Raw genomic sequence first — 26,638 nt, 5'->3', positions numbered from 1 at the left:
GTTGTCCTGGTGATATTGAGGACAGTCAATAAGAATATGCTTGACTGTTAGTTGTACTAAGGAGTGTGTACACTGAGGAGGAGGATCATCACCTGTGAGTAGATGGAGGTGGGTCAGATGAGTATGTCCTATTCTTGCCCATGCAAGTACCACTTCTTCTCTTCTGGTTGTTTGGATGCTCGAGTGCCAAAATTTTGGTTCCATTTTCAACTGGAAAAGTTTGTTATTAGTCTGGGTGTGCCATAGCTCATTCCACTGTTGACGGCATGCTGCTTTTATGATGATATCATGGTCAGAGGCTAGAATATGGACAGAAATCAAATCTAATGTGGAGAGATTTTTTGCCGATATATCCACTAGTTCATTCCCCTTTATCCTTGAATGTGCTGGAATCCAACAAAAGTTCACTAATTGTGCACATTGTTCAATTTTCAAGAGCAACTTCCTGATTTGGTTTAAAACAGTGATTCGTTTAGGAGGGATTTTGCATTGCTCTAATTGAGCTGAGAGAGAGTCTGTGTAAATTAATTATTTTGAGGATGGATAAAGATTGAAATTTTCTACAGGGATGGGATACACTTAAACAGAAAGGGTGCAAGAATGTTTGCTGATGCTATCGAGGCAGTGTTAGGTGGGTCGGAAAACTGCTGGATTGGGGGGATACAAGGACTAATAGATTAACAGTAGCCACTGGCAGAGGTGAAAGTGATTCTTGCACTGCTTCTATTGGAATGAGCTGCAGCCTGGAAAATAAGATGCAGGATATTTCAGAGACTGCTGGGAATCATTGGGGTACAAGTAAACACATGGGTTGTGTTAGGGTAGCTAAGAAAAAGAACAGGTGCATGTATACTTGCGTGTACACCAATGCTAGGAGTTTAGTAAATAAATTTGATGAATTTCAGGTATTGCTCAAAACATCAAAGGCAGATATTGTGGGGATTTCAGAGACGTGGTATCACACAGATATAAGGAATGCAGAACTGGAATTTGGGGAGTACAATGTCTACAGAAGGGATAGACAGGATAGGAAGGGAGGAGGGGTTATGCTATTAGTTAAGAAATACATAAAATCCAAAGAAGTGAAGCCAGTCGACATTGCTGGACAGAGAGTGTCGAGTCAGTTTGGTGTAACATAAGCATTGGGAGATCAAAATTGAGAGTAGGAGTGTGCTATAGGCCTAATGACTCTGATGAGTATAATAAGAAATTGTACAGGGAAATAGAGTGGGCCAGTAAATCAGAGAGTCTTATAATGGGGGATTTTAATTTCCCAGATATTGACTGGAATTTGGGGGCTGGTCACTCACACACTAGCAAGGCTTTTGTGGATTTATTGGATGATTGTTTTCTACATCAGCATGTTTGGGAGGCTAGAGGGAGTAATACTCTTGATTTGATTATCAGTAGTGATTCTTCATGCATTAAGAATCTGCAGGTAAATGAACCACTAGGTGGCAGGGATCACAGTGTGCTGAAGTGGGATTTACTCAAAGAGGTAACTACCATTAGGAGTAAAGGGAAGGGTTATTGCTTTCGTAAAGGCGACTATGATGGACTGAGACAGTATTTAAATTCTATACAGTGGGACCAACTGATGATGTTACCAACAGCAAATTCAAAATGGGAACATTCAAAGAACTTATCTTGGAAGCTACTAGGCTTTACATACCAACTAAGAAATATTGTTCAAGGTTTAGGCCTAAGTGGATATCAGATGAACTAATGAGACATATGGCAGAGAAGAAAAATGCATGGCATACATACAAATTAACACGTGACACAGAAGCCTATGATAGATACAAGTTGATCTGTAACCAAGTTACAAAGGAGGTTAGGCAGGCGAAGGCAGATTACAAGAAATCTTTGGCAAGGGATGCAAAGAAAAACAGCACAGAGTTCTTTACTTATGTAAACTCTAGAAGGAAGGGGATGAATCAGATTGGTCCACTTGATATTGATGGGTCAACTGTTGATGATCCTGCTCAGGTAGCTAACACACTAAATGAATACAGTCGGTCCTCGTATAACACGTGTTTGCATTACACGAATTCGATCATACACGATTTATAAATAGGGGAACGTTATCTTATGTAACACGAACCGAATTCGCTTATACACGATTCGCCTTTGTGTTTACAAGAAATGGCAGTCGAATGCGGAATCACCCCAACTGAACGCAACACGATAGGAACGAAGAAGATTCTGAAAATGTATTTATGTGTTTTATATCAGTGAAGGGGAAACACATTTCACCATAATAACGTAAAAACCAACACAATTCCAGCTATCGATATAATCGCAAATGCAATTAGATGGAGTTTACTACCAGTTTATAATAGATTCCACTAGCAGAAACACAACTGGAAATTGTTTTTATTGTTTTTTGGTAGTAACCCCCAGAAATGTGCTTTAGTAAAATGTGAGGTGTTAATAGTGTATCTCGGCCTTTACGGTGTTGTTTATTCAGTTGTTATACGCGCGCAGCTTTGTTTATGTGTATCAAGCATGCCTCCTCGTTTTGTAATTTTGCTTTATTCCCTAAAAACGAGTAAAATACTTAAAAGGTGTGAAAAGGAAGCGTCCTGGCTAAGACACTGCAGATTCAGAGAGAAAAAAAAAAAGAAGCAATATCGATAAACAGAGGCGGACTGGGTCAAAAATTCTTACTGGAGAAAATTTATAGTGGCCTCATACTATGGTTTATGGCCAAAATCACACCGGCCTCCGGCCCACCGTGGTTTCCCCCGTAAGGCTTATGGCCAGTCCGCTTCTGTCGATAGAGAAAAAATATGAAATTGTTAAACGCTTTGAGCGAAATGAAAGACCCTGTGATATTGCAAGTGCTACAGACATAAATGAGGCAACCCGGAGAATTACAAAGAATGCAGAGAAAATAAAAACAACTTTCATAGCGGGAACAACTCAAAGTGTAATTAAAATCCATTAGATTAAGACACAAAGAATTGGAAGAGATGGAACGGCTGTCATCTCTTTGGATAGAAAATCAAACAAAAAGCAAGTTTGCTTACGATAGAAGCAAAAGCATTAGCAATATTTTATTACGACTATTTTATTTAATATAATAAATTTTTTACGAATAAAATATGTATTTTATCCGTAAAAAATACTTTTTTAGTATTAAAAAATACTAAAATACTTTATTATAATATAATATTATTTTTATTACGTATTTTAATCGTTATAAAATACGTAAGTATTTTATAACGATTAAAATTACCCGATTATTTATTGTGTTTGGTAATGTTTTGGTTCCAAATGTGTGTTCAATCTTGGGTGGTCGGCACCTAACCCTACTTTTCCCATAGGGCCTGTTGTTTATATTGCACGATTTTGCATTGCACGAGGGTTTCTAGGAACGCAACTATCGTGCTATACGAGGACAGACTGTATTTTGCATCGACATTCACACATGAGGAGTTATTAAGCGAGGGGAATGCCAGAGGTGTATTCAACTCTGGCAGTAAGCTAGAGAATCTTGTAATAACTGAGAGTAAAGTGGAGGAGAAATTGTTGAAGATAAATACAAGAAAGGCACCTGGGGTAGATGGGATCTATCCAGTTATATTAAAGGAGGCAGCAAAGGAAGTAAGCAAACCCTTAGCCATAATTATGAGAGCTTCCTTGGACTCAGGGGAAGTACCCACGGACTGGAGATGTGCAAATGTGACCCCAATTCACAAAGGAGGATCAAAGGGCAACACAAGTAATTATAGACCTGTTAGTTTAACTTCTGTTCCCGGAAAATTAATGGAGGCACTGGTTAAAGAAGCATTGCAGGATCATCTAGACAAGACTTCAGTTATAGCTCAGACACAGCATGGTTTTGTTAAGGGGAAGTCTTGCCTGACCAACTTGATTGGATACTATGATGCAGTCACAAAAGAACTGGATGCAGGGAATAACTTTGATATTATATACTTGTATCTTAGAAAGGCTTTTGATACTGTTGCACATAGAAGTCTGCTGCACAAATTGGAGCAGTGTGACATTGGAGGCAAATTGCTGCTATGGATAAAGGGGTGGTTGAGGGGGAGAAGACAGAGTGGTAATCAATGGACACTGCTCATCGTGGACTAATGTTATTAGTGGAGTCCCTCAGGGTTCAGTATTGGGTCCATTATTGTTTTCTGTATTTATAAATGATATTGATGATGGTATATCAAGCTTAATGTCCAAGTTTGCAGATGATACGAAGGTTGGCAGGGTTGTTAAGGACACTACTGACACTATGCTACTGCAACAGGATCTGGAAAGGTTGAGCAGATGGGCTGAGAGGTGGCAAATGAAGTTTAACATTGACAAATGTAAAGTACTACATATGTGAAACAGCAACCCCAGAGCAACGTATCAACTCTGTGGTACTACACTGACAGTGGTAGAGAATGAAAGGGACCTGGGGGTGGTTGTGCAGGCAGATATGAAGTTTTCTGAGCAGTGCAGACGGGCTGCAAGAGTAGCTCATGGTGTATTGTTGATGATATATAGGAATTTTTTTAGCAGGGATAAGGAGGTGATTATTCCCTTGTATAAGGCAATGGTCAGACCACACCTAGAGTACTGTATACAGGTCTGGAGGCCGCATTTCAAGAAGGATGTAGAGATGCTGGAACGAGTACAGAGAAGGGCAACAAGATTGGTGAATGGAACAAAGGGGTGCTCTTACGAAGAAAGGCTTAAGTTTTGCAAATTACAGTGTCTGGAGACTAGGCACCAGCGAGGTGATCTGATAGAGGTGTATAAAGCCTTGAATGGTTTGAGCATGCTCAATGCTGATGGGATTCTTCCTCTTGCTCAGAATAATCACCTGAGAGGGCATAAATTCAAATTGAGGAAAGACAGATGTAGGATAGACATGAGGAAATTTGCCTTTAGCCAGTGGATGGTTGGTTGGTGGAACAGACTTCCATCCCTTGTCGTGGAGGTTGATAGCCTGAATAAGTTTAAGGCTCAGCTGGACAGGTATTTCGAACGAACAGAGGTGTGAAGTGGAAGTGGTCATTTTTTATTTATTTATTTATTATTTATTTTTTTTTTGGCTGATGCTGCATAAGCTTGCTTTCTTTCATCAAATGCCTCTACTAATGCTAATTTTCTAGAGCTAATTTTATTCCATGTAGTTCTGCAGAAAAGTTGCTATACTCAGGTGGAAGGGAATCTGAAATAATAAGTGAAGCTGCATACTGCTGCTGCTGCTCCAATGGCTGATTGAGATTTGGACCTATTGGTATATATATATTGGCAGGAAATCAACATAGCTCTGCATATGACTTTCATGGAGTTGTTTCAGGTTGAGAGTCGGTAGAAGATTCTTACCCCATTGAAGACAATAAGTATTAAAGTTCAGTTGAGCAGGGGGAGTTCAAGGTGGATGAAAGTAATTCATTACCTGTTGAGAAGAGGAACTTTCCAACTCTGTGATATTTCAAAAAACTGTAGGCCTGCTGGCCTTAATTTATGAGGTTTATTTCTGTAGAGATGAGTTAGTTGAGGACTGAAGAGGTATGGCTGAATAGGATGCAAACAGCAACGTTTTATTTTGGCTGCATACTTCAATAGTAACATTTTTCTGCAGAGGTGCAAAGGGGGTTCTTGAGCTTCAATATATAGACTGTGAGTTGGAGATGTCCTGAAGGCTCCAAGTGCAATGCTTAATGCATTGTGTTGTATTGTATAGGATCCAGCCAGCATAGTACACTCTTTCGGGCAGAATCGTAGACTGGAGCATCATAATCCAAATGTGATCTAATCAGTGCTCTATATAGTCGAAGCAACGAGGTACAATCTGCTCCCCAAGACAGGGCAGATAAAGCTCTTAGTATGTTGAGCTTTTTGAGACAGGTATTATGTACAAATTTAATATGTTCAAAGAAGTTTAACTTCTTGTCAAGGGTTAATCCCAAGAATCTAATTTTTTGGCACTCGGAATGGTAAAGTCTGACATGTGAAGTTTGGGACCTGTATGTAATTTGCGTTGATTGCAAAAATGTATAGAGACAGTTTTCTGTTGTGAAAGACGATAGCCATTGAGCAGTGCCCACTTTTGTATTTTATTTAGTGATATCTGCAATTGACGTTCAATAGACCTCATGTTTTGAGAATGGCAAGAAAGAGAGAGATTGTCAGCATACAGGTAAGCCTCAACAGTATTTGGAAGTTCTTTTGTGATGGAGTCAATATGAAGGGTAAAAAGGGTTGCATTCAGTACAGACCCTTGCGGAACTCCTTTCTGCAAGAATGCCATAGAAAGGGAGTTAAAATATCGTACTTGATAGGAACGACTGCATAAAAAGTTCTTAATGAATATAGGCAGGTTGCCTCGTAGACCAAGGGCATGAAGGTCTGTAAGAATGCTGTGATGTCACGTAGTATCAAATACCTTCTCAATATTGATGGAGACCATAACAAGGTGTTCATTTCTCTCAGTGCGTTTGTAAGAAATGAGCACCTTGTTCATTTCTCACAAAGGCATTGCGAATTGTGGACTCGGCCTTGATCGTGAGATGTAAGCCAGACCTGTTTTGGCGAAAGCCAGGTTGACTATTACTCATTAGATTTTGGTCTTCAATTGTCCAAACGTGGATCATTTTCTCAAGGATTTTACCGAGGCAACTGCGAAGGGAAATTGGCCGGTAACTTAAAGGACTGGAGGGATCTTTACTGGGTTTCAAAAAGGCCAAAACTGTGGCATGGTGCCAAGATGTAGGATAAATGTTTTCCAGAAATATTCGATTATAAAATAACAGCAGCAGCTGTAATTGTTTGTCATCAAGGTTCTGTAACATGATGAATATATTCCATCGGGCCGTGCTGCACTGTTGCGTGCTGTTCTAACGGCTTGTAGAAGTTCCAAATACCGAAGAGGCTGGTTATATGGTAAGATTAGAGAAGTGTGAAAATTTATGGGTTGCTGTTCAGTGATTTTCTTGATTTTCTGGAATTCTGGGGAATAGTTTGATGCTGCTGAGACTTGAGCAAAGGTTTTGCCCAAGGCATTTGCTATAGTCAGAGGAGCAGAGAGTTTTTTGCCCATTCCAGGAAAAGATTGTAGAAGGGATGGTCGGAAACTTTTCACAAAGATGTCTAATTTTCTTCCACATTAATTTGCTGTCAGTGTTTCTATTTACAGTGGATGCAAACCGAGTCCAGGAGTCCTTCTTGGCTTGTTTTTGAATGAGACGCGCTCTTGCCCTTAGTTTCTTATAGTTAATAAGATTAACTGTTGTTGGTTGATTGTCGAAATAGATTCCACGCTTTATTTTTTTCCCTCATTACTTTGTGCATTCTTCATTCCACCAGTCGTTAAAATGGGCCGGGCCGTAGGATTCGTTAATGGAATAGAGTTTTTAGGTGCTGATAACAAGTGGGATGTGATATATTCCGTTACTTCATCAATGGGCTCTAACTGTATATTTTCCCCATACAGGGTGATAGCTGACTGAAATTTCACCCAGTTGGCATGAGAAAATTTCCATTTCCGGCATGGTTTGACTAATGGTGGTTGTGCGGAGAGCATATTACAAATAATTGGGAAATGATCGCTGCTGCCCATGGGATCCTTCATAACAGACCATTCCATGACTGGAGACAGTACCAGGGAGAATGCCTTAAAAAAAAAAACAAAAAACAACTGCTATACTAGAGACTAATAAATTAATAACAGAGACACTAATAAAATATACTAAATGGTATTTAATTTGACAATAATTAATTTTGGTAGTGGATGGGTGAAATAAGGGTTTTTTTTTTTTTTTTTTGGCTGATGCTATATAAGCTTGCTTTCTTGCATCATGTGCCTTTGCTAATGCAATGATAAAAACAATATAATTAAACAAAATCTATGATGTAACAGAATTATCATAGGTCATACATGGAAAATTCACCGCAGTGGGATAATACATATTAAGAATATTTAAATATGACAATAAAAAAGGGAGACAGGTAATTATAGACCTGTTAGTTTAACTTCTGTTCCAGGGAAATTAATGGAGGCACTGGTTAAAGAAGCATTGCAGGATCATCTAGACAAGACTTCAGTTATAGCTCGGATACAGCATGGGTTTGTTAAGGGGAAGTCTTGTCTGACTAATTTGATTGGATACTATGATGTAGTCACAAAGGATCTGGATGCAAAGAATAACAAATTGGAGCAGAGTGGCATTGGAAGCAAATTGCTGCTATGGATAAAGGGATGGTTGAGTGGGAGAAGACAGAGTGGTAATCAATGGACACTGCTCTTCGTGGACTAATGTTATTAGTGTAGTCCCTCAGGATTCAGCGTTGGGTCCATTGTTGTTTTCTGTATTTATAAATGATATTGAAGATGGTATATCAGGCTTAATGTCCAAGTTTGCAGACGATACGAAGGTTGGCAGGGTAAATTATTCTTTTATTCTTTCGTGCTTTCTTTAACAATTTAAATTTTTATGTTTATACTACCTTTCAACTTGTGAGACAGTGTAAATCATTATCAAATGATTTACACTTTGTGTAAATTTGTGTGTGATTTTGTGTTTGTCTGGAATACACTATGGTCATTGTATAATCAGATAATTAAGGATGTAGTCAATAATTATCTGAATATATAATTGCAAATCATATTGAGCATGTGTGCTCAATATAAAATTGCAAAATACTCTAAAATTTACATTATATTTCCTCCTCAAGTCCTGGAATACATCCTGATTACCCCCCCCCACACACACACACCATATTAATGCTATCTCTGTGATAAAAATAAGTTGCTAATGAAGTGCCATCATGGAGTACATCTGCTTTGTTAATTTGGATATGCCTATGTATCTTAATAAAACCTATTATTAAATAATTAACTCAGTTGATATAAATCCTGTAAAATAAATTCATGTAAATTCAATACCATATTTTTTTCCTCTCATCCTTTATGATTTGGTAGAATTGATTATCAAACTGGTCATATTTATTTCTGTTGCATTAAAGTAATGCTGCATAATTGTTAAACTTTATCCTTTGTATAAGAAGTCTCAAAATTGTATCTTCTTCTTAGGAGTTCCCATTCCAAAAAGAACACTGCCTCCAGAAGATGCTGTGGAATATTATACTGATCCAAAGTTCCGTGGCTATCTGGCTGATCCAGATAGGATAGCTGAAGAGAGGTTTTCATTATCACAGAAATATGGTTATGTCCTTCCAGATCTCACCAAGGACCCATTAGTTAGTAAATTAGCAGTGTTTTTTAATGAAAAAAAAAGTAATCTATCTTATTTATACAGTCAAAGCTCTATATAATGAACTCCAGGGGAATGAGATAATGGTCATTATATCAGTAGGGTATTATATCGATTGTTTAGGTAAAATAGCATTCGGTTAATGAGAAATTGGCCAGGACCAACCACATAGGACATTATAATGTTTGGAATGTTAAAAAGAGGGTCACTATAAAGAGCTTCAACTGTATAACAAGAAGCATGTTACTTCATTTTTTTTGAACTGGTTATTTCAAAATCAGTACCTTTTTCCATTATAGCAATTAACATGCTTTATTGTACATGCTTGATATAATATATATATATATATATATATATATATATATATATATTGTGTTCTTAATGATGGTTATGATAATGATATCTAGTCAATTTTACAGTGTTAGGAGTTTGTCTGTTGTGCAACATTAATGCTATTGTACAAAGGGCAATTAGACATTATACGTGCATGAAATTATATTGATCGATTTTGTTTAAATGTTATTAATCTGTAGGCAATTAGGTGTATATGGATCAGGTTACGAAGCTAGCAAATGTAGACTAACTTTAGCCTAGGAGGCCTATAAACATTATATGAATGTAATGGTATTAAAATTAATATGATGCTAAATGATAAAAATAACAATATAAATGCAAATAAACAAAATATGCAAATGAACAAAGTAAATTGCAATAACATTCCCTCACGTTGTGGGCTTTGTGTCACCTATCCCAGTTTGCTATTTCAGACAGTACATAGGCAAATTTAAAATTAAATTTAAAATAAAAAAATTATGTAAATTAAACTAAACATATCCTATCTCATTGATTTTCTATCAATTTAAATTTAATACTAGCACTTAAAAATTTATAACTGGCAAAATTGGTATGGGGACAACAGAAACGGGTAGGTATGAGACATTCTTTTAGTCTGGCTATCATTCTGCTCAAAGCCCCCGATGAAGTAGCAGATTGATGGCCAAGTGAGGGAATGTTATTGTGTATTTTGTTTATTTGCATTTATATTGTTATTTTTATCGTTATTTTCATAATTTAGCATCATTAATTTTAATACCATTACATTCATATAATGTTTATAGGCCTCCCAGGCTAAAGTTAGTTTACATTTGTTAGCTTGGTAACCTGATCCATATACACCTAATTGCCTACAGATTAATAACATTTAATTAAACAAAATCGATCAATATATATATATATATATATATACATACAGTCCTTTCTGGTTATTTGAAACACATTGGGACTAGTGCATTTTGGCCCGATTAAGCGGCTGCTCCAATTATCCGAAGTTTCACGTAAATAGTTAAAAATACAATGTACCCCCCCCCCCTTTACAATTGGTTCACTGTACAATCAATCACGTTACGACGAACTCAGCATAATAAAGTACCGTTCACTATACAATGCGCAGTAAGCGCTGGTCATTGTGATCATGTTTGTGAATTGAATTGTAATTCTATTAAACAGCAATTCTAATTAGCGAAAATAGGAGGAATATTATCCACAGGCTATAAAAGCAAAGATATATTAAGCACAAATTTACCCTTTATTACCTTACTTACCAATTAAAAAATTAAATGATATGTGAAAATCGGAAGAATATACGTGATAATCGGAATAATTAATACGTACTGTAATATGTACATACAAACTAGTTGATATTTCTGTTCATTGACATTTGTGGGCGGGAGAGATAAGCAATCAATAACAAAGAACACGGCACGCACAAATTGCAAGTAACACAATATCGGAGACAAGTAAGAATCGGAGTAACAATTGGAGACAATCGTAGGATAATCTCCAGTGCTGCAGTCTCCTGCCCCGATTAAACGGCATGCTGTCCCAATTAAGCGAAGTAAACCCTGGCTATTTTCTTGATTGGTTTCTGTTTTTTTAAGATTTGCCCCAAATAAATAGCTGCCCTGATTAACTGGTGGCTCAAATAACCGGAATCCACTATATGTATGTATGTATACACACACCCACACTGGTGTTCAAAGAACGTGCATCACCCCTTTAAATTGTTATCTGATTAACTTAAGTATATGGCAATATTTCTTACAGATTGCATCAGATAAGATCGACATGTGCAGGTGACAATGTAATATTGCATCAGCTGTTACTTTCAGCTACATAAGCACGCTCTGCAAGAGTTGCAGTCATTCCTTGCTTGTGTCAGAATGGCGAGTTATGTGCAGTTGATGCCATGAAGAAAGAGTGCTATTGTTGCTTTACGTGAGGAAGGATGTTCTTCCCGTCATATTGCTTATAGAATGTCTTGTAATCAGTTGACAGTGAGTAGATTTCTTTCCAAACTCAAGAATACTGGTTCTGCTGATAGGAAAAAAGGACGCAAACAAGTCTCTATGCCAAAACAGGACCGCGTTTCTTCGTCTGAGCTAAAAAGAGAATGGGAAGACCATACAGGAGTGGTAGCAAGTGAGTAACAGTCAGAAGAAGACCCTCTTCACACAAAAAAATGAAAAAGGCCCAATTAATTTGGTGTAAGGAACATGTCAAATGGACCCCTGAGCAGTGGAAGTCAATTCTTTTCTTGGATGAAAAGAAATTCAACCTCCATGGCTCTTATGGGAGACAAACGATTCGCTGTAGATGTGGTGAAGAATACCATCCAGACTGTATGGTGTCTACAGTGAAATTCGCTACCAACCAAATGATATGGGGGTGCATTTCGTATCATGGAGTAGGTCACCTGCAGTTTATAAAAGGTTCCGTAAATGTCAATGGATATCTGGCTATATCGGAAGGCAAATTGCTGCCAACCATTAGAGACCATTTCAACCTGCCAAGTAACTGCATCTTTCTGGATGACTCTGCTCTTTGTCATTAGGCGAAAAGTGTAAGTAGGCAGTTCTGTAGTTACTTTAGCTTCATTTCAAATCTTAAACTATTTAGAAAACTTCCATCTGATCAGTGATCACCAGTATGGATTCTGTCATTGTTGATCCACTGGTGATATTTTGGCTTTGTTACTCATCTATAGATAAATTCAATGGAAAAGTTCAGTGAAACTCAAACAGTTGCTCTTGACATTTCAAAGGCTTTTGATCACATTTGGCATAAAGGTCTTCTAAATAAGCTGCTATCTTATTGTTTTACAACAACTGTTTTTTGTAGATTATCCGGTTTTTTCTCTGACTGCATACTGTGGGTGATGGTAGATGGCTCTCTGTGTTCTAATTTCTTCACTAATATTGGTGTTCCCCAAGGTTCAGTTCCTTCTTCCGCTCTTTTCCTTTTGTATACTAATGTATATTAGTATACAAAAGGAAAAGAGTGGAAGAAGTGGACCTTCTTCCATTGACCAGAAATCCTATCCATAGGTTTGCCGATGATAGCACATTGTATTCCACCTTCCAATTTGAGAAATCTTACCCTGTACAAACAGCTTCGACTTCTCGAATATCCACTACCAATTCCTTAAATGCTGACCTACAGAAACAGTTCAGTGGGGCAAAGATAAATTAGTTGATTTCAATCCTTCTAAAACTCAGTCCTGTCTTATATCTTGCAAAAAAGATATATGCCAATCTCTCTTGGCATAAGCACAATACAAACATTGCTTCCTCTGCAACTAAAAAAACTGGGTTTTCTCTTTTACTCTTGGTGTTACTTTTTTTGCAAACAGCTGTTCACTCTGTACAAATTGCAAATCCTCTCTACCATATGGAATATTGTTCCCATATCTGGGATGGTATCCCCAAAACGTCTCTCATGGTTCTAGATTAGATTCAGAAGAGGGCAGTTAGGTCAATTAAGGGGTGTCATCTCTAACAGATCTCTCCACTCTTTCTCATAGACATTCTGTTTCTGTTGCATGCCTGTTCTATAGATACTTCCATGGGCACTGTTCTTCTGAATCGGCTTCTATAATTCCTCCCCCTCCTCTAAAGCAGTCTGAACATGTGCCACAACCAGTCAACATCCTTTTACTCTCCAGCTTCAAACTCACAGGACCATCTTTTCTTCTTCCTCATTTATTCATTCAACTTCTGTTGTCTTCTTATGTATGTTCTGAAAATTACAATCTACAGAAGTTAGTCTAACGTCAACAAATATCTTCTTGACCTTCAACCCCCACATGGTACTAAGTACTATAGGTTCTAATACCTCTCATGTTTGGGGTTTTCATTAAAAAAAAAATTTACTTGCTTGCAGTGAGTCCAACCGTACTGACATTCTGTTTTCATCCCAGGAGATTTTTACAAGATGTATGCACGCACATCTTGTCATACACAACTGACTGTTCATTTATTATTAGACTGTCCTCGTCATCTAAATGTCTGCCAGAGTACTTTTTAGCCACTTAAAATTGTATATCCATCGCTGGTATTGCTTTACCTTCTTAGAGTTGAACAAAGGAGTGTGCTTACAAAGAAAGGCTTAAGTTCTGCAAGTTGCAGCATCTGGAGACTAGGCACCTGCGAGGTGATCTGATCAAGGTATATAAGGCCTTGAATGGTTTGAGCAGGCTCAACGCTGACGGGATACTTCCGCTTTCTCAGATTAAGAACCTGAGGGGGCATGGATTCAAATTGTGGAAAGACAATTGTAGAATAGATGTGCAGAAGTTTGTCTTTAGCCAGTGAGTAGTTTATTGCTGGAACAGACTTCCATCTGTTGTTGTTTAAGTTGATAGCTTAAATGAATTTAAGGCTGAACTAGATAAACATTTGGAGTGACCAGATGGGTGAAATGGGAACTTTTTTTTTGGATGATGCTGTATAAGCTTGCCTTCTTGCATCATATGCCTGAACTAATGCTAATATGGAATTTCCCTTTTACATGGATCAGGCTGGATTATACCATACAATGTGATGATTATTTATAATGAAATTCTGTCTTTCTTCTTAACCACTGGATACACACAATTTGGGCCTGGGAACCCTTGTGTTGTCAACCCCCTGTAGTAACTGTTTGCAGCAGAAAACAGTTACTACAGGAGAAATTGAAAGGGAAATGCAACTGCAATGTTTGGCGCTGAATTTATTAAATTTTGTTTGCTTATTGGTTTTAACAACTGTTTTGGATCAGAATGGCTAGTCCCAAGGTTTTCAGCTCTTCAAAAAGTTCATTGACATCTGCATTCACTTCACTCAAAGAAATCTGTTTATTTTGTGTGCAAAATTACTGCAGTATGATTTAAGGTCTTCTTCACTCATCTGAAAAATACTTTTATTATTAATAAGAATATTGTCACTATTTATGGTTGTTGATAATTTGTTGATAACCATTGCAGTTTCACAAACAAAAGTAAATTAAAATAAAACTAAATTTTGCCACTCTTGTTGTTTCCTGCCTGTGTATTAATCATGAAATCCTTGCTCATTTGAATGGACCCTTGAGTGCCCCTAACAAAAGCAGTTGTAATTTAAAAATGAGTGATGATGACAGCATTAAATATTGAAGGTTTGGGTGGGAACAATTTATACTGAAATTTAAGAATTTTAAGGATTTCATACTTAGAGAGAGTTGTATCATCAAAATGTGAATTTTTCACTCTGAATGGAAAACTTTTAATATTCTTTTCTTTGTATGAATTGTAATTTCACCAAAATGTCACTTATATTACTATTGCTTCTAATTTTCTTCAGCAAGACAGAATTTATATGAACTGCATTATCTAATATAGGTGATACCACCTCATTTCAGCTCTCCTATACTTTACATCTTCACAAAGTATAGACACACTACTCATGTTGTGTAAACACTCATGATTCATTCCAGGAAAACTGTTTTACGAATTTGTGAATTACTGCTGGAATTTGTGTATTGCAATTGTGTAAACCTGGCTTTAATCAGTGGCATAGAAGGGTGCTCTTACTTGAAAAGGATTTGAGAAATTGCAGTTTCTGCAAGATCTGACTGAAGTGTTTAAAACTTTAGATGTGTTGGGTAAACTAAATGCTGATGGCATCCTCATTCTTTCTTGGACTACACACACAAACACAGGAACATAAATTGGAAAAGGATGGTTGCAGGAAGGGATGTGGGGAAATTTTTTTTCAGCCAGAGAGCAATTGATCTGGAATAAACTTCCACCTGATGTTGTGAAAGTGAATAGTTTGAATAAATTTAAAGGAGGATTTGTTAAATTATTAGAAAGGATGAGTAAATGGCATGAGCAGATATTTTATTAATTAATTTTTTTTTTTTTGTGTTAATGCTATATAAGCTTACTTCCTTGCATCTCTTATCATTACTAATAGCAGCAACTCTAATTTCTGTAGGTGTTGGCATATCGGGGCCACATGATATTGCAAAAACATGCAGCCTCTTTCATAATTCAGACATTTCTCATACTAGTATAGAATCTGTATGGTGTGAGATAGTTGGAAGCAGAGGTATAGTGGAAGTAATGTACAGACCAGGTGATTGTGAAGATTATGAGATCCTCTACATACAAATGGAATGGGAAAGTAAGCATGAATGTCTTATTATGGATGATTTTAATTTGCCTCAAATTGATTGGAGCAAATGGGAAGGCAGCTTAACATGGGGGACAAAATTTTTAAATCAGCTAGATGATTATTATTTGTATCAACATGTCAGGGAAAAGAATATCCTGGACTTCATCATCACCCTTGAGCTAGATGACATAATAGGACTGACAATACATGAACCAGTAGCAGGAAGTGATCACAGAGTCCTGCGGTGGATGATGAAGAGAGACATAGCAGTAGTTAAAGACAAAGGAATAGGTTATAATTTCAGGAAAGTAAATTACAACGGCTTAAGGTGCTACATTGCTTCTGTTAACTGAGTAGATATCTCACAGAGAGTGAATACAATTGAATTATGGTATATCTTTAAAACATTAATCACAGAAGCCTTGAATGCATATATACCATTAAAAAAAAATACTCCATGAGGAGGATTCAAAGTTAGATGAATAATGAAGTTGCCATAATGTTTGAGCAGAAGATGGCATGGTAAAGTTACAGAGCAATAAAAAGTACTGAAGCCTATAACAGCTACAAATTGAACTGTAACAGTGCCACAGAAAACATTAGTGTAGCAAAGGCAGATTATGAGAAATTGCTGGCAAAGAGAGCACAGTGTGGGGATAAGGAATTCTTTACATATATGAATATAAATGTAATGGATGTGGGGTGCATTAGATACCCTGACTGATGTTGGAGATGAACTCAGCAGTTACTTTGCATCAATATTTACAGAAGAAAACCCTTTATGTCAATGAGAAATTGTTTGTTTGTTATTTGGTTTTTAGGAACATTAGCAACTAAGGCCATATTGCCCTGGGATATGCGGTGGTCATTCCCTGACCTTTCTGCATCCTCCGTATTTGGTGGTGACGGGCTCGAACCCCGGTCTGATCAAGGAGCGTGTGCTGCGCACTGCTGCTCCTTCCCACCTGGCTACGGAGGCGCCAATGAGAAATTGTGGGAGTGAAGTTGAAAAATATAATTAATTTCACATGATTATTTAATGAAAAAACTTTTGTGCCTACAGGCGAGTAAGGCTCCTGGGATTGATGGCACACACCCGATAATTTTAAGGGAGGTAGCAAGTGAGTGCATTGAACCATTAAGGCTAATTATGAGAGCAACCACTGACCTCAGAAGAGATTCTGTTGGATTGGAAAAGTGCCAATGTATTGCCAATACATAAGGGTGGTTCTAAGAGTGTAGTGGTAAATTACCGACTGGTCAGTCTAACTTCAGTAGAAGGAAAAATCATGAAGGCATGATCGAGTGTGGTATTCAGGATAATTTAGATAGAAATGGAATTCTGAAGGATACACAGCATGGTTAGCTATTTTGGCAGGATCACTCATTAACTGGATTTAGGAAATAATTTTGACATCGTTTATTTAGATTTCAGCAAAGAATTTGACTCACTCCCACACGAGCTGTTACTTTATAAGCTGGAACAGGTTGGAATCACAGAGAAATTCCTTAGATGGATAGCAGGATGGTAAATGGTTATTCTTCTGATTGGGTTAATGTAAGAAGTGGGGTTCCCAAGGATCAGTATTGGGAACACTGTTGTTTTTGATTTTCTTAAATGACATCGATGAGGGGATAGATGGTGTGATGTCTAAATTGCAGATGATATATAGATTGGTAGAGTAGTTAATGATCACCACCAAGTAGAGCTTCTTCAGAGTGACCTACATAGACTTCAGAGATGATCTGAAAAGTGCTTTAATTCAGCAAAATGCAAGGTCTTACACCTGAGGAACAGCAACCCCAAAATAACTTATACACATGGTGGAGTTGGACTGAAGTCAGTAGTGGAAGAAAGGGACTTGGGAGTTATGATACAATCAGACATGAAGTTCTCTGAGCATTATAGACAGGTCACAAGGAATGCCCATGGTGTCCTATCGATAATTTATCGAACATTTGCTTAGTAGAGATATAAAGCTAAAGTCTTTATAAGGCTATTTTTAGACCGCACTTGGAATACTGTATTTAAGTGTGGAGACTGTACCAAAAAAAAAAAAAAAAGGACATCAAACTTCTTGAAAGGGTCCAAAGATGGGTAACTTGGCTGGTGAGATTGACAGAAGGGCAGCCAAATGAGGGAAGACTGAATATGTGGTTTGCACACCTTGGAAACTAGGCACCTTAGAGTACACTTGATTGAGGTGTTTAAAGCTCTGAGAGGCAAAAGTAAAATGAATGAGGACAAAATTTTCATGGTTATAAATGATTCTAGAACTAGGGGTCATAAATTAAAGTTACGCGGGAGATGTTTAGACTGGATTGTGAAGTTTTATTTTAGTTAGCGAGTTATAAATTACTGGAATAAGTTACCTACAGGGGTGGTTGAGGCTGATAGTTTGGGTAAAATTCAGAGGGAGTTATATCTTGCATCATGTAGCCATTACTAATACCACTTGCAATCATTATGTAGGGAAGGACTGTTACAGTAATAAATAAATACCTTCTTCAGCTTCTTTTGCAAGGTTTACTAATAGTTAATCTTGCCTAATTGGCTGCTGCTGCTAAAGTAAATTAATGATAATTCTGAAAGAAGCCATAAACAATATCATTGCAACTTTTGATTTTTTCTCCATTTCATGGAAGTAAATAGATTTTATCATTTACCAAACAAATAAAAAACAGTTTACAGAATTTGAAAGCACTTGAGCATTGAGCAGGACACCCACTGAAGAATCTAAATCTCATGGTGGAATTTTGAATTACTAAACAGTGATGTTGACCATGATTATGTGGTAGCTTGCCTTTTCATTCATCAAACCTTTTTCTAAATATGCATTATTTCATGATCACGTTGGTATACTTCCACAAAAACTGCGTGGTCCATTTTAAATTGTACACTATTTGGCTGCCAAAAACAAAAGTTGACATTCCCATTGCCATATGGCTGGCTTGAGGTTTAATTTTTTTAATACCAAATTCGCTTCTGAAGATGAATTTTAGCCATAACAGTAACTGATTCCTTTTTGAAATTGGCAGCAGTTAGTTCCCTTTGATAGCATTTATTTGTCATGATGCTGTTTATCTTTCTGATCACAACAGTGGGATGGTTTTGGAAGGAATAAAAGTGGGAACCATTGAGTTGTTACTTATTACCAATTTTTGCATATTTTCTTATCTCAGAGGCTTGTTGTTTCTAGTATCAGTTCAGTCTTTGCATTTTTTTTTTCCAGCATAGTTAGCTTGACATGAATGATAAGGTGTTTGTGATGACACCACAAATCTCTTCTAGAAAATATTGAGGCAGAGGAAGTAGGGTTATTTTTCATCCTGCATAATATTCAAATTATCCTGAAATTTGCAAACAATGCACAATGAAAATCATATTTACAACTATAGGAACCAATGCACTATATTAAATGCACCAAAGGAGCCACTTACAACCATCCGTCCTGGGAAATGTTTAAATGATTTGTGTGTTACTTAATAAACGATCACCTTGCTTTCATTTAATAGTATTTAACATTTTTTTTACACCTCAACTTATGATAATAGATGTCATGTGATTGATGTAGGTTATACAGTTATAAAATAATTAATTTAGTACTTATTGAGAGATGGCAAAGAATCAGTAATCTAATAATTAGTAAATTGTTATTATTCATTATTAAGATGTACATGTATTCAAATTACTCATTATAAGGATAATTTAAATATATATAAAGGTGATATGTTGCTGCAATTTTTTTTTTTTTTTTTTTAGTGTGATATGTTGATGATGAGGAAGGATCCACGTCAAGTGTTTTTTGGATTGGAGCCTGGCTGGGTGGTAAATTTGAAAGATAAGGTTATATTAAAGCCTAAGGATGAAATGCTACAGGAATATTATGCATCTTAATTTAGGGAATAATAGAGAATGATGCATAAATATATATATGTAGAGTGTATAGAAAGAGTTTCAGAAAATAAAAAAAATGAAATTAAAAAAAAAAGACTTTTTAATTTTTTATTAATTTGCATGTTAATAAAAACACTATTATAAGGGCATCTAAAAGTTTTATAAACTTACCCACTAATATAGATATCCATAGGTTGATAAAACTGTGTTTAATGCAACTTTAAATTTACGAAACTCTTCATCGTATACAAATAATAAAATTGTTAGTTGCAAATTTTTATTCCAAAAAAAAAGCATAACTAGCTTCGACTTTGGTGTATATTTTATGTGGGCAGTGGGTATGTGGGCCTATACTTGGCTACATATAAACAAAGTTAGATGTTTAATAATCTGACATTATTTAGGTTGTTTGTTTTGTGCATTAGACTTGTATGCTTATTAGTACAAGGTGATAATGAATGAATAATTAAATAAATATTCATTTATAGAAATTTCAGCAAGTCCTTCACAGCCCATGGCTAGTATCAGATAAATTAGTGCAGAGGAATTATCAGAGATCACAGAAAAATCATAAATACACATTCCTTTACAGATATTCTAATTATATACTGTTTTCAGACAACTACACGAAATGGCAACCTTAGGGGGAATATTCATGAGTAAAAATAGCCCCCAATGAAAGCAAACAGAACATAACTAACGGGGGGGGGGGGGTGCACGCACACCATGATTGACAGTAACACAGTAGGGAAGATCCAGTGTGTCTGGGGTTACAAGAGTTTGCTCATAGTTGTGGCTAGCTGGGTTATTACTTGAAGGCTGCAGGAATTTGCTTCAAGTTCCTGTGTGGAGATATACAAAATAAAGGCTCCATGTTGTACACTATAAAACCTAAATACTTAATTTTTATGAAGACTTGATCAAATTCATCAAAGGTGCCTGATAATCATGTAAGGAACCCCTGGTAGTACACAAATTTCAAAAAGATCAAGGTGTTTTTTTTTGTTTGACTGAAGCAGTATAAGTTCTCTTCCATTTCTTATTTGGCCTTATTAATTCCATTCTCATATTAAAAATATTAAAAATTGAAACTATTAAATATTTTGGGATTCTCACTTAAAGTTTTATCCATTTCCCAGAAGGAATACTTTTTCTCTTTTCCTCCCAATTTGTGTTTGGTTGGATTGTGCATTCTGCAGTTTGATTACTGCCCTTTCAGAATAAGTTCATTCTCTTGCATCATTTGGCTTGATTGATACTAATATTTATCTCATCTTAAAAATCAATACTGTTAAATATTGAAACTGAAAATCTTTATTTGCCTTGGCTCTCTTTTATATCCTCATGTGGATGAATCTAAAAGTTGGATTCAGTTACTCATATACATATTCTAGGAATTTAATATAAATTTGATAATAACAGACAGGTTTATTCCAATTTCAGAATTAATGCTTGAGTAGATGAAAATTTTACCCAGAATGCTAGATTCTCCAATTTAATTGCTCTCCTAGTCGGGGAGAAAATCTGTGTCACAATTTTCTAGGTACTTAAAAAAAGAAAAAGTACCTAGGTTAACCTTCATTCTTGGCATAATAGTAACCCAGCAGCAGTATCTCATAGTCTGACTGACCTCATCAGCAGATATTTAATTCTTGTGATTCATTGGTTAGAAGTTAGTAGTTGTTACTTTTTTTTGCACTTTCTTATTATCATCTTTAGTCTTGTATGTGCCTCTGTTTGGATTAATTTATATTGTTGTTCGGTTTGTATAAACTGTGAGTGTGTCTTCCTAAAAGTGGCGAGATAAATGATTTTAGAACGGTTATGAAATGCATAACACGGATATATGATATCGTTTACATTGCTCCATTTGGTCTGATCATCTTCACTCGGCTGTATAATGGAACATTTCTTTATCACAGTGAAGGTTACATATTTCAGTTTCTTGTTTGAATTATTATATTAGAATGGTTTTCATCTCATTATTATTTGTGAATTGAATATTATAATCCAGATATTGAAATTGTTAGTAACTAATATTGTATTGTGTTATTATTATTAATCAAAAATGAAAGTAAGTTATTTATGAGTATTTTACTGCTATCATTCCATCAAAGTAAAATAAATAAAACACTTTCTACTGTAAGCAGTGGCTTTAACCAGGATTTTCTGGGTGGGATTGTTTTCCTGGGATTCAGGGCATTTTCTAAAGTAATGCTAAAGCAGTGTTCCAGGGATTCTTAAAGCAGTAAAAAAAAATCCACATTATTTTGATCATGAGGAAAACTTTAGCCCCCTACGTGCGACTGCCACTGACTAAGTATTGGCATCAGTTTTTGTGTCAGTATCGTGCAAGGAATATCACAATAGCCTCAAAAAGAATAGAGATGAATAGTGTTATGTTTTTATATTATTTATTTCATGTTTACAATTTGTATTTCTGCCTGTATATGTAATATACAGGCAGAAATACAAATAATTTATTTTTTCATTGAAAAACGTTAACTTCAAAAGCATTTTCTGAAATATTAATATAAATGTGTTCTGGAATGACACAAAAGTTTTGTGCAATAAATGTTTCCATAAATTTAAATTTACAAAATTGCTTGATAGTTTCTATTTTACGGTACAAACACATTATTAAAATTTTAGCATAAGTAATAAGCATTTCTAGTGGCCAAAAAAACACATTTACAAAATTTTGAATTACTGCTAAAAAAACTTCAGTAAAGAATTATTGAGCATTAGTGCAATAGAAGCACAATTTAAAACATAATCATCCATTTACTTTTTTTCAGTTAAGGTTGTTTGTGGTCTGTCAGATTACCTGATATACTTCACAGAGATTAAATGTATGATAATCTTATAATGAGGAATTTTGAAGTTTGTCATGGAAGGTTATCAATAGATGTAGTACTGTTTGTAGAAAGTTGAAAGTTTGTAGAAAAGTTGTTGAATTCAAAAATTTTGTTTCCTGGTTATAATCTAATTAATTGTGGGTGACAGTTTTTCTTCCAAGTGTAAGCCCCTCTGGCCAAGTGCAGGTTGCAGTCTGGTATTCAATTAGTTAACACTGCTTTAGGTAGTAGACCTTGACTAATAAACTTAAACTTCATTGTGCAGCATGTGCATTAGTGATCATATACATTACCTGTAGGTGATATCTGAACCAGTTCTGATATCAGTGTATAAGCAGTATTGCACAATCAGTTTTATTAGAACAGTTGTAATATACAAATCATGTTTGTAAATTTTAAAAAGTTGAGAGAAATTAAAATTTATTTGGAATTAATAAAACACACAGGATTCACTCTTAACTAGGTAATTTAATGAATTTTTAGGAAAATATTTCCTCTCCTGGAAAAATTTTTTGGTAATTATTATGCAATAAGTTTACTAAACATCACTAACAAATTATTCACTTATTTTAGTTAAGAAACTACAACATAAGATACTTATTCCGTAGCTGAGTGGTCAGGAGTGGGAGTGCAGTAGCACACGCTCTTTGAGCAGACCGGTGTTCAAGCCCCTGACTGCTGAATACGGTCGATCTGCCAACCCGCAATGGACCAGCGTGGCAGATTATGGTTCATTTCCCTCAACATGAATTGTTGAGGTGGCTTCCATCCTGCAGTGGGTTGATAATGGCTGCACTTTATTTATAAGATGGCGCCTCCGTAGCCAGGTGAGTAGGAGCAGCAGTGCGTAGCACACGCTTCTTTATTAGACCGGGGTTCGAACCCATGACCACCAAATATGGAGGGTGCGATAAGGTCAGGGAATGACCACCGCATATCCCCGGAGCAATATAGCCTTTGTTGCTAATGCTCCTAAAAACCAAATAACAAACAAACAAACAACATAAGATGAAATATTTTCATTCTAAGAACTTTTTTTTTTTTTTATGGAAAGAAAAATCTTGTATCAATTTGATATTTGTATGGAAAATATTGCTTGAAAGAAAACTTACATCGAAATTGGAATATATAAGAATACAAAAACTAGTAAAAATATCTATTTATTATACAAAAAAAATTTCCAGTAAATGATATGATTTTGAGAGAAATAAGCAGTCTTAAGGCAAGATTTCCCACTTTCACCAGTTTAACATTTTTAACATCATTAACCAAGGCATCTTCTAGATTAAAATAACTAAAAACAGCATGATCAAAAATACCATTTAAGGATTTTGGTTGATTCTTAGATGAAACCAAAGCTGTGACTTTCACAGTGCTTCTCCAGTTCAAAGTAAAATTGTAAGCAAAAGGCAATTACAGAATGCAGGTTAATATAGATACTTATTCTGCAATATATCCTTTGAAGATAAATTAGATATAAACTAAATTCTAAAAATGGCATGTAGTAAATGATTTTGGAACAATTATGAAATGCATAACAAGCATATGTCTGTTATAAAACTGTATTGTGACTGCTACTACTCTGTGTAAGTGAAACCTAGAAATGAAAAATGAATTGCAAGTGCTACAATGAGATTAGGAAGTGTAGGTTATAGCTTACTTAATAGGAAAAAAAAAAAGTAATGAAGTATACGAAGAAGAACTCTTTATGTATATGGAAGGCACATTGCTGTACACAACTCCCTTCGTGGCTACAAGCCAGGGGTTAACTTTTATTTATATATATATATATATATATATATATATATAAAAGAAATAAATTACATATATACATGTGCTGGATAGACTAGTACCACTTAAATTAAATAATCAGAAATTGCTAAAAAAATCATTCTTAATACCTCCTCCTACCATCATTGGCACTGCTGAAAGGGGAGAAGATATCTAGAAAATTGATAACAATAAGACTGAATAGTACATTGGATATAATTCTCTGTTGCAGGTTGTAATATTAATTTGTGGTAAATAGTTAACTAGCTTATAAAAAAAATTCTATTTTTTGCAGATATATTCCCTGTAATGGAATAAATTAATATATGGAAATTCTTTGATATGCTACCTCTTGTGAGAGACTTTAAAATTAACTGCCCACTTGTGTGATCAAAACTTCCCTTCATTGATAAGAAGATTTTTCCACTAAAAATCTATATGAACAATATGCAACAAGTTATCCTTCACGTATACATCAGTTATTTGTCAAAATAAAGGCAGCAATCATTAAAATTTATGGTATTGGAATTGTTGAGATTTGGATACTGTTATTCATTTCGTTTGCCATAACCTATTATCACAATGAATATATATGATTTATTAGAGTATTTGCATTGGTTCACTTTTCTAAATGTGTGGTTTTTTTATTTCTAGTTCACACAGTGGGTTTAAAAAAAAAAACATAAGGTCTTTCTTTGTACTACATTTCATAAGCTATCCTTTCAGTGTCATCTTTTTGTTTGCTTTTGTTCACATTTATGTACAGAAAGTACATTGAAACTGTTAACAGGATACCAAGAAATAACATTCCCAGAGCAAGTCCTGCCATTTCACCTGAAATTAAAAATTGAGAAAAAATATCAGCTGTAACTGGTGAATTTGTAATAAAATTAATACACATAGTTTTAACATTATTAATATTTACTTAGGATAATAGATAAATGCACAAAGATTAGCCTTCTTGGAAAAAGATACTGTTAATCCTGAAAACAATGACACTTTTTGAATGTTAATGGAGTGGATTTAGCTGGAACACATTCAGCTTGTCATTTATTGGTTGATTTAATGTAAAAAAAAAAAAAAAGATGCGTTGCAGTTATGTTTGCAGCAGTTTTACGTGAGACAGGCTGTGTGTAATTGATTTAAATTAACAGGTAGTAAACTGTTTTTTGTTAGTAAGAAAATATTGCATAGTTTTAGCATGCTACAGGGTGTTCATTTTAAAGTAAACCCCCAAAAACAATCACTTATCAGAATAATTAAAAAATATTGCTTTATAAACAAAGTTGGAAGTACCCTATATTGTTAGCAATACAGGCAGTTCTCACTTTAAGAGTTTTTTTTTTTTTTTTTTTTCTTTCCCAAGTATCAACAAAATCAAAAATATGAACATTAATTGCAAAAAATGAATGGTAAACATTCATAAATATCACATTCCAAACCACGTTCGTAGCTATACAATAAAGTGTACCCCGCTTTACGAAATTAATCATTTCCAGAGACACCATCGTATCTTTAAAATATCGTAATATGAACCCAATAACACATTGTTTTTTGCTAATTTGTTTCAAGATCTCGGAAGTTGAAATTTTTGCTGTATAACTAAGCTATTTATCTCTCTAAAATGCTATTTTTAAGGTCACGAGCATGACCTTAAGGCCATATAAAAAGTGATCGTGATTTGTAAATTGTATTAGTTACAATTCAAATCATTAAAATGCACTACACTTTAATTGTTATATTTTCTGATATAAGATCAATTTTAAACACCTTTGTAATATTTTTTTAAAGCACATTTCTGGAGGTCAAGACCATAAAGCAATAAAAACAATTTGTACTTCCGGTTTATTGGGTTTTTCTGTTACTGCAAACAATTATAAACGGGTAGTAACGCGATCTTGCATTTGCGAAAATACCGATAGCTGAAATTGTGTGGTTTTTTTATGTTATGGTGGAATGTGTTTCCCCTTTACTGAAATCTTCAATCGTATAAAAAACATAGATACATTTTCAGAATCTTCTCTTCATTTTTTTTAAGCTTCGTAAACTTGTTACTCCACGTGAATCATGTTAGTTGCAATTTGTGTGAGCCGTTAAAAAAATGCTTATGCATGCAATCCTGAAATTTATAAGATTATCTTGGAAACAAACTCCTCTTAAAACATTTCTGAAGACTGCTCCTTGTGCATCAAACCGAGTGCCAAGCCAATAATGAGTGTGCATTTAATCGATGATGAAGAATAAATATTCTTTAAAGTTTGTAAGTCGTAAATAATTTCTTTATTATTATAATTTGCTTGATTTTATAGGATACGTTTTCATTTCTTTCGATAAATCGATCATTGTTTAAACATAAACTAATTAGCTAACTAATTTCATTGGTGAAAACATACCCCCTATGTTTAACCATATGTC

General features: G+C 35.3%; 1 protein-coding gene across 1 annotated transcript in view; it reads left to right on the top strand.

Annotated features, from left to right (window-relative positions):
* Positions 1-19,595, top strand: part of mRpL15 (mitochondrial ribosomal protein L15) — an 86,847-nt gene extending 67,252 nt beyond the window's left edge. The window contains 2 exon segments of the mRNA XM_090381110.1: positions 9,047-9,213; positions 19,461-19,595. Coding sequence (XP_090237236.1) covers positions 9,047-9,213; positions 19,461-19,595 — 302 coding nt within the window.
* The last annotated feature ends 7,043 nt before the right edge of the window (positions 19,596-26,638 follow it).

Source organism: Mastigoproctus giganteus, chromosome 9, assembly GCF_048544385.1.
Source record: "Mastigoproctus giganteus isolate SK-2022 chromosome 9, ASM4854438v1, whole genome shotgun sequence".
Classification (NCBI taxonomy): domain Eukaryota; kingdom Metazoa; phylum Arthropoda; class Arachnida; order Uropygi; family Thelyphonidae; genus Mastigoproctus; species Mastigoproctus giganteus.
The sequence above is the reverse complement of the archived record's forward strand: the minus strand, read 5'-3'. Positions and strand labels throughout refer to the sequence as shown.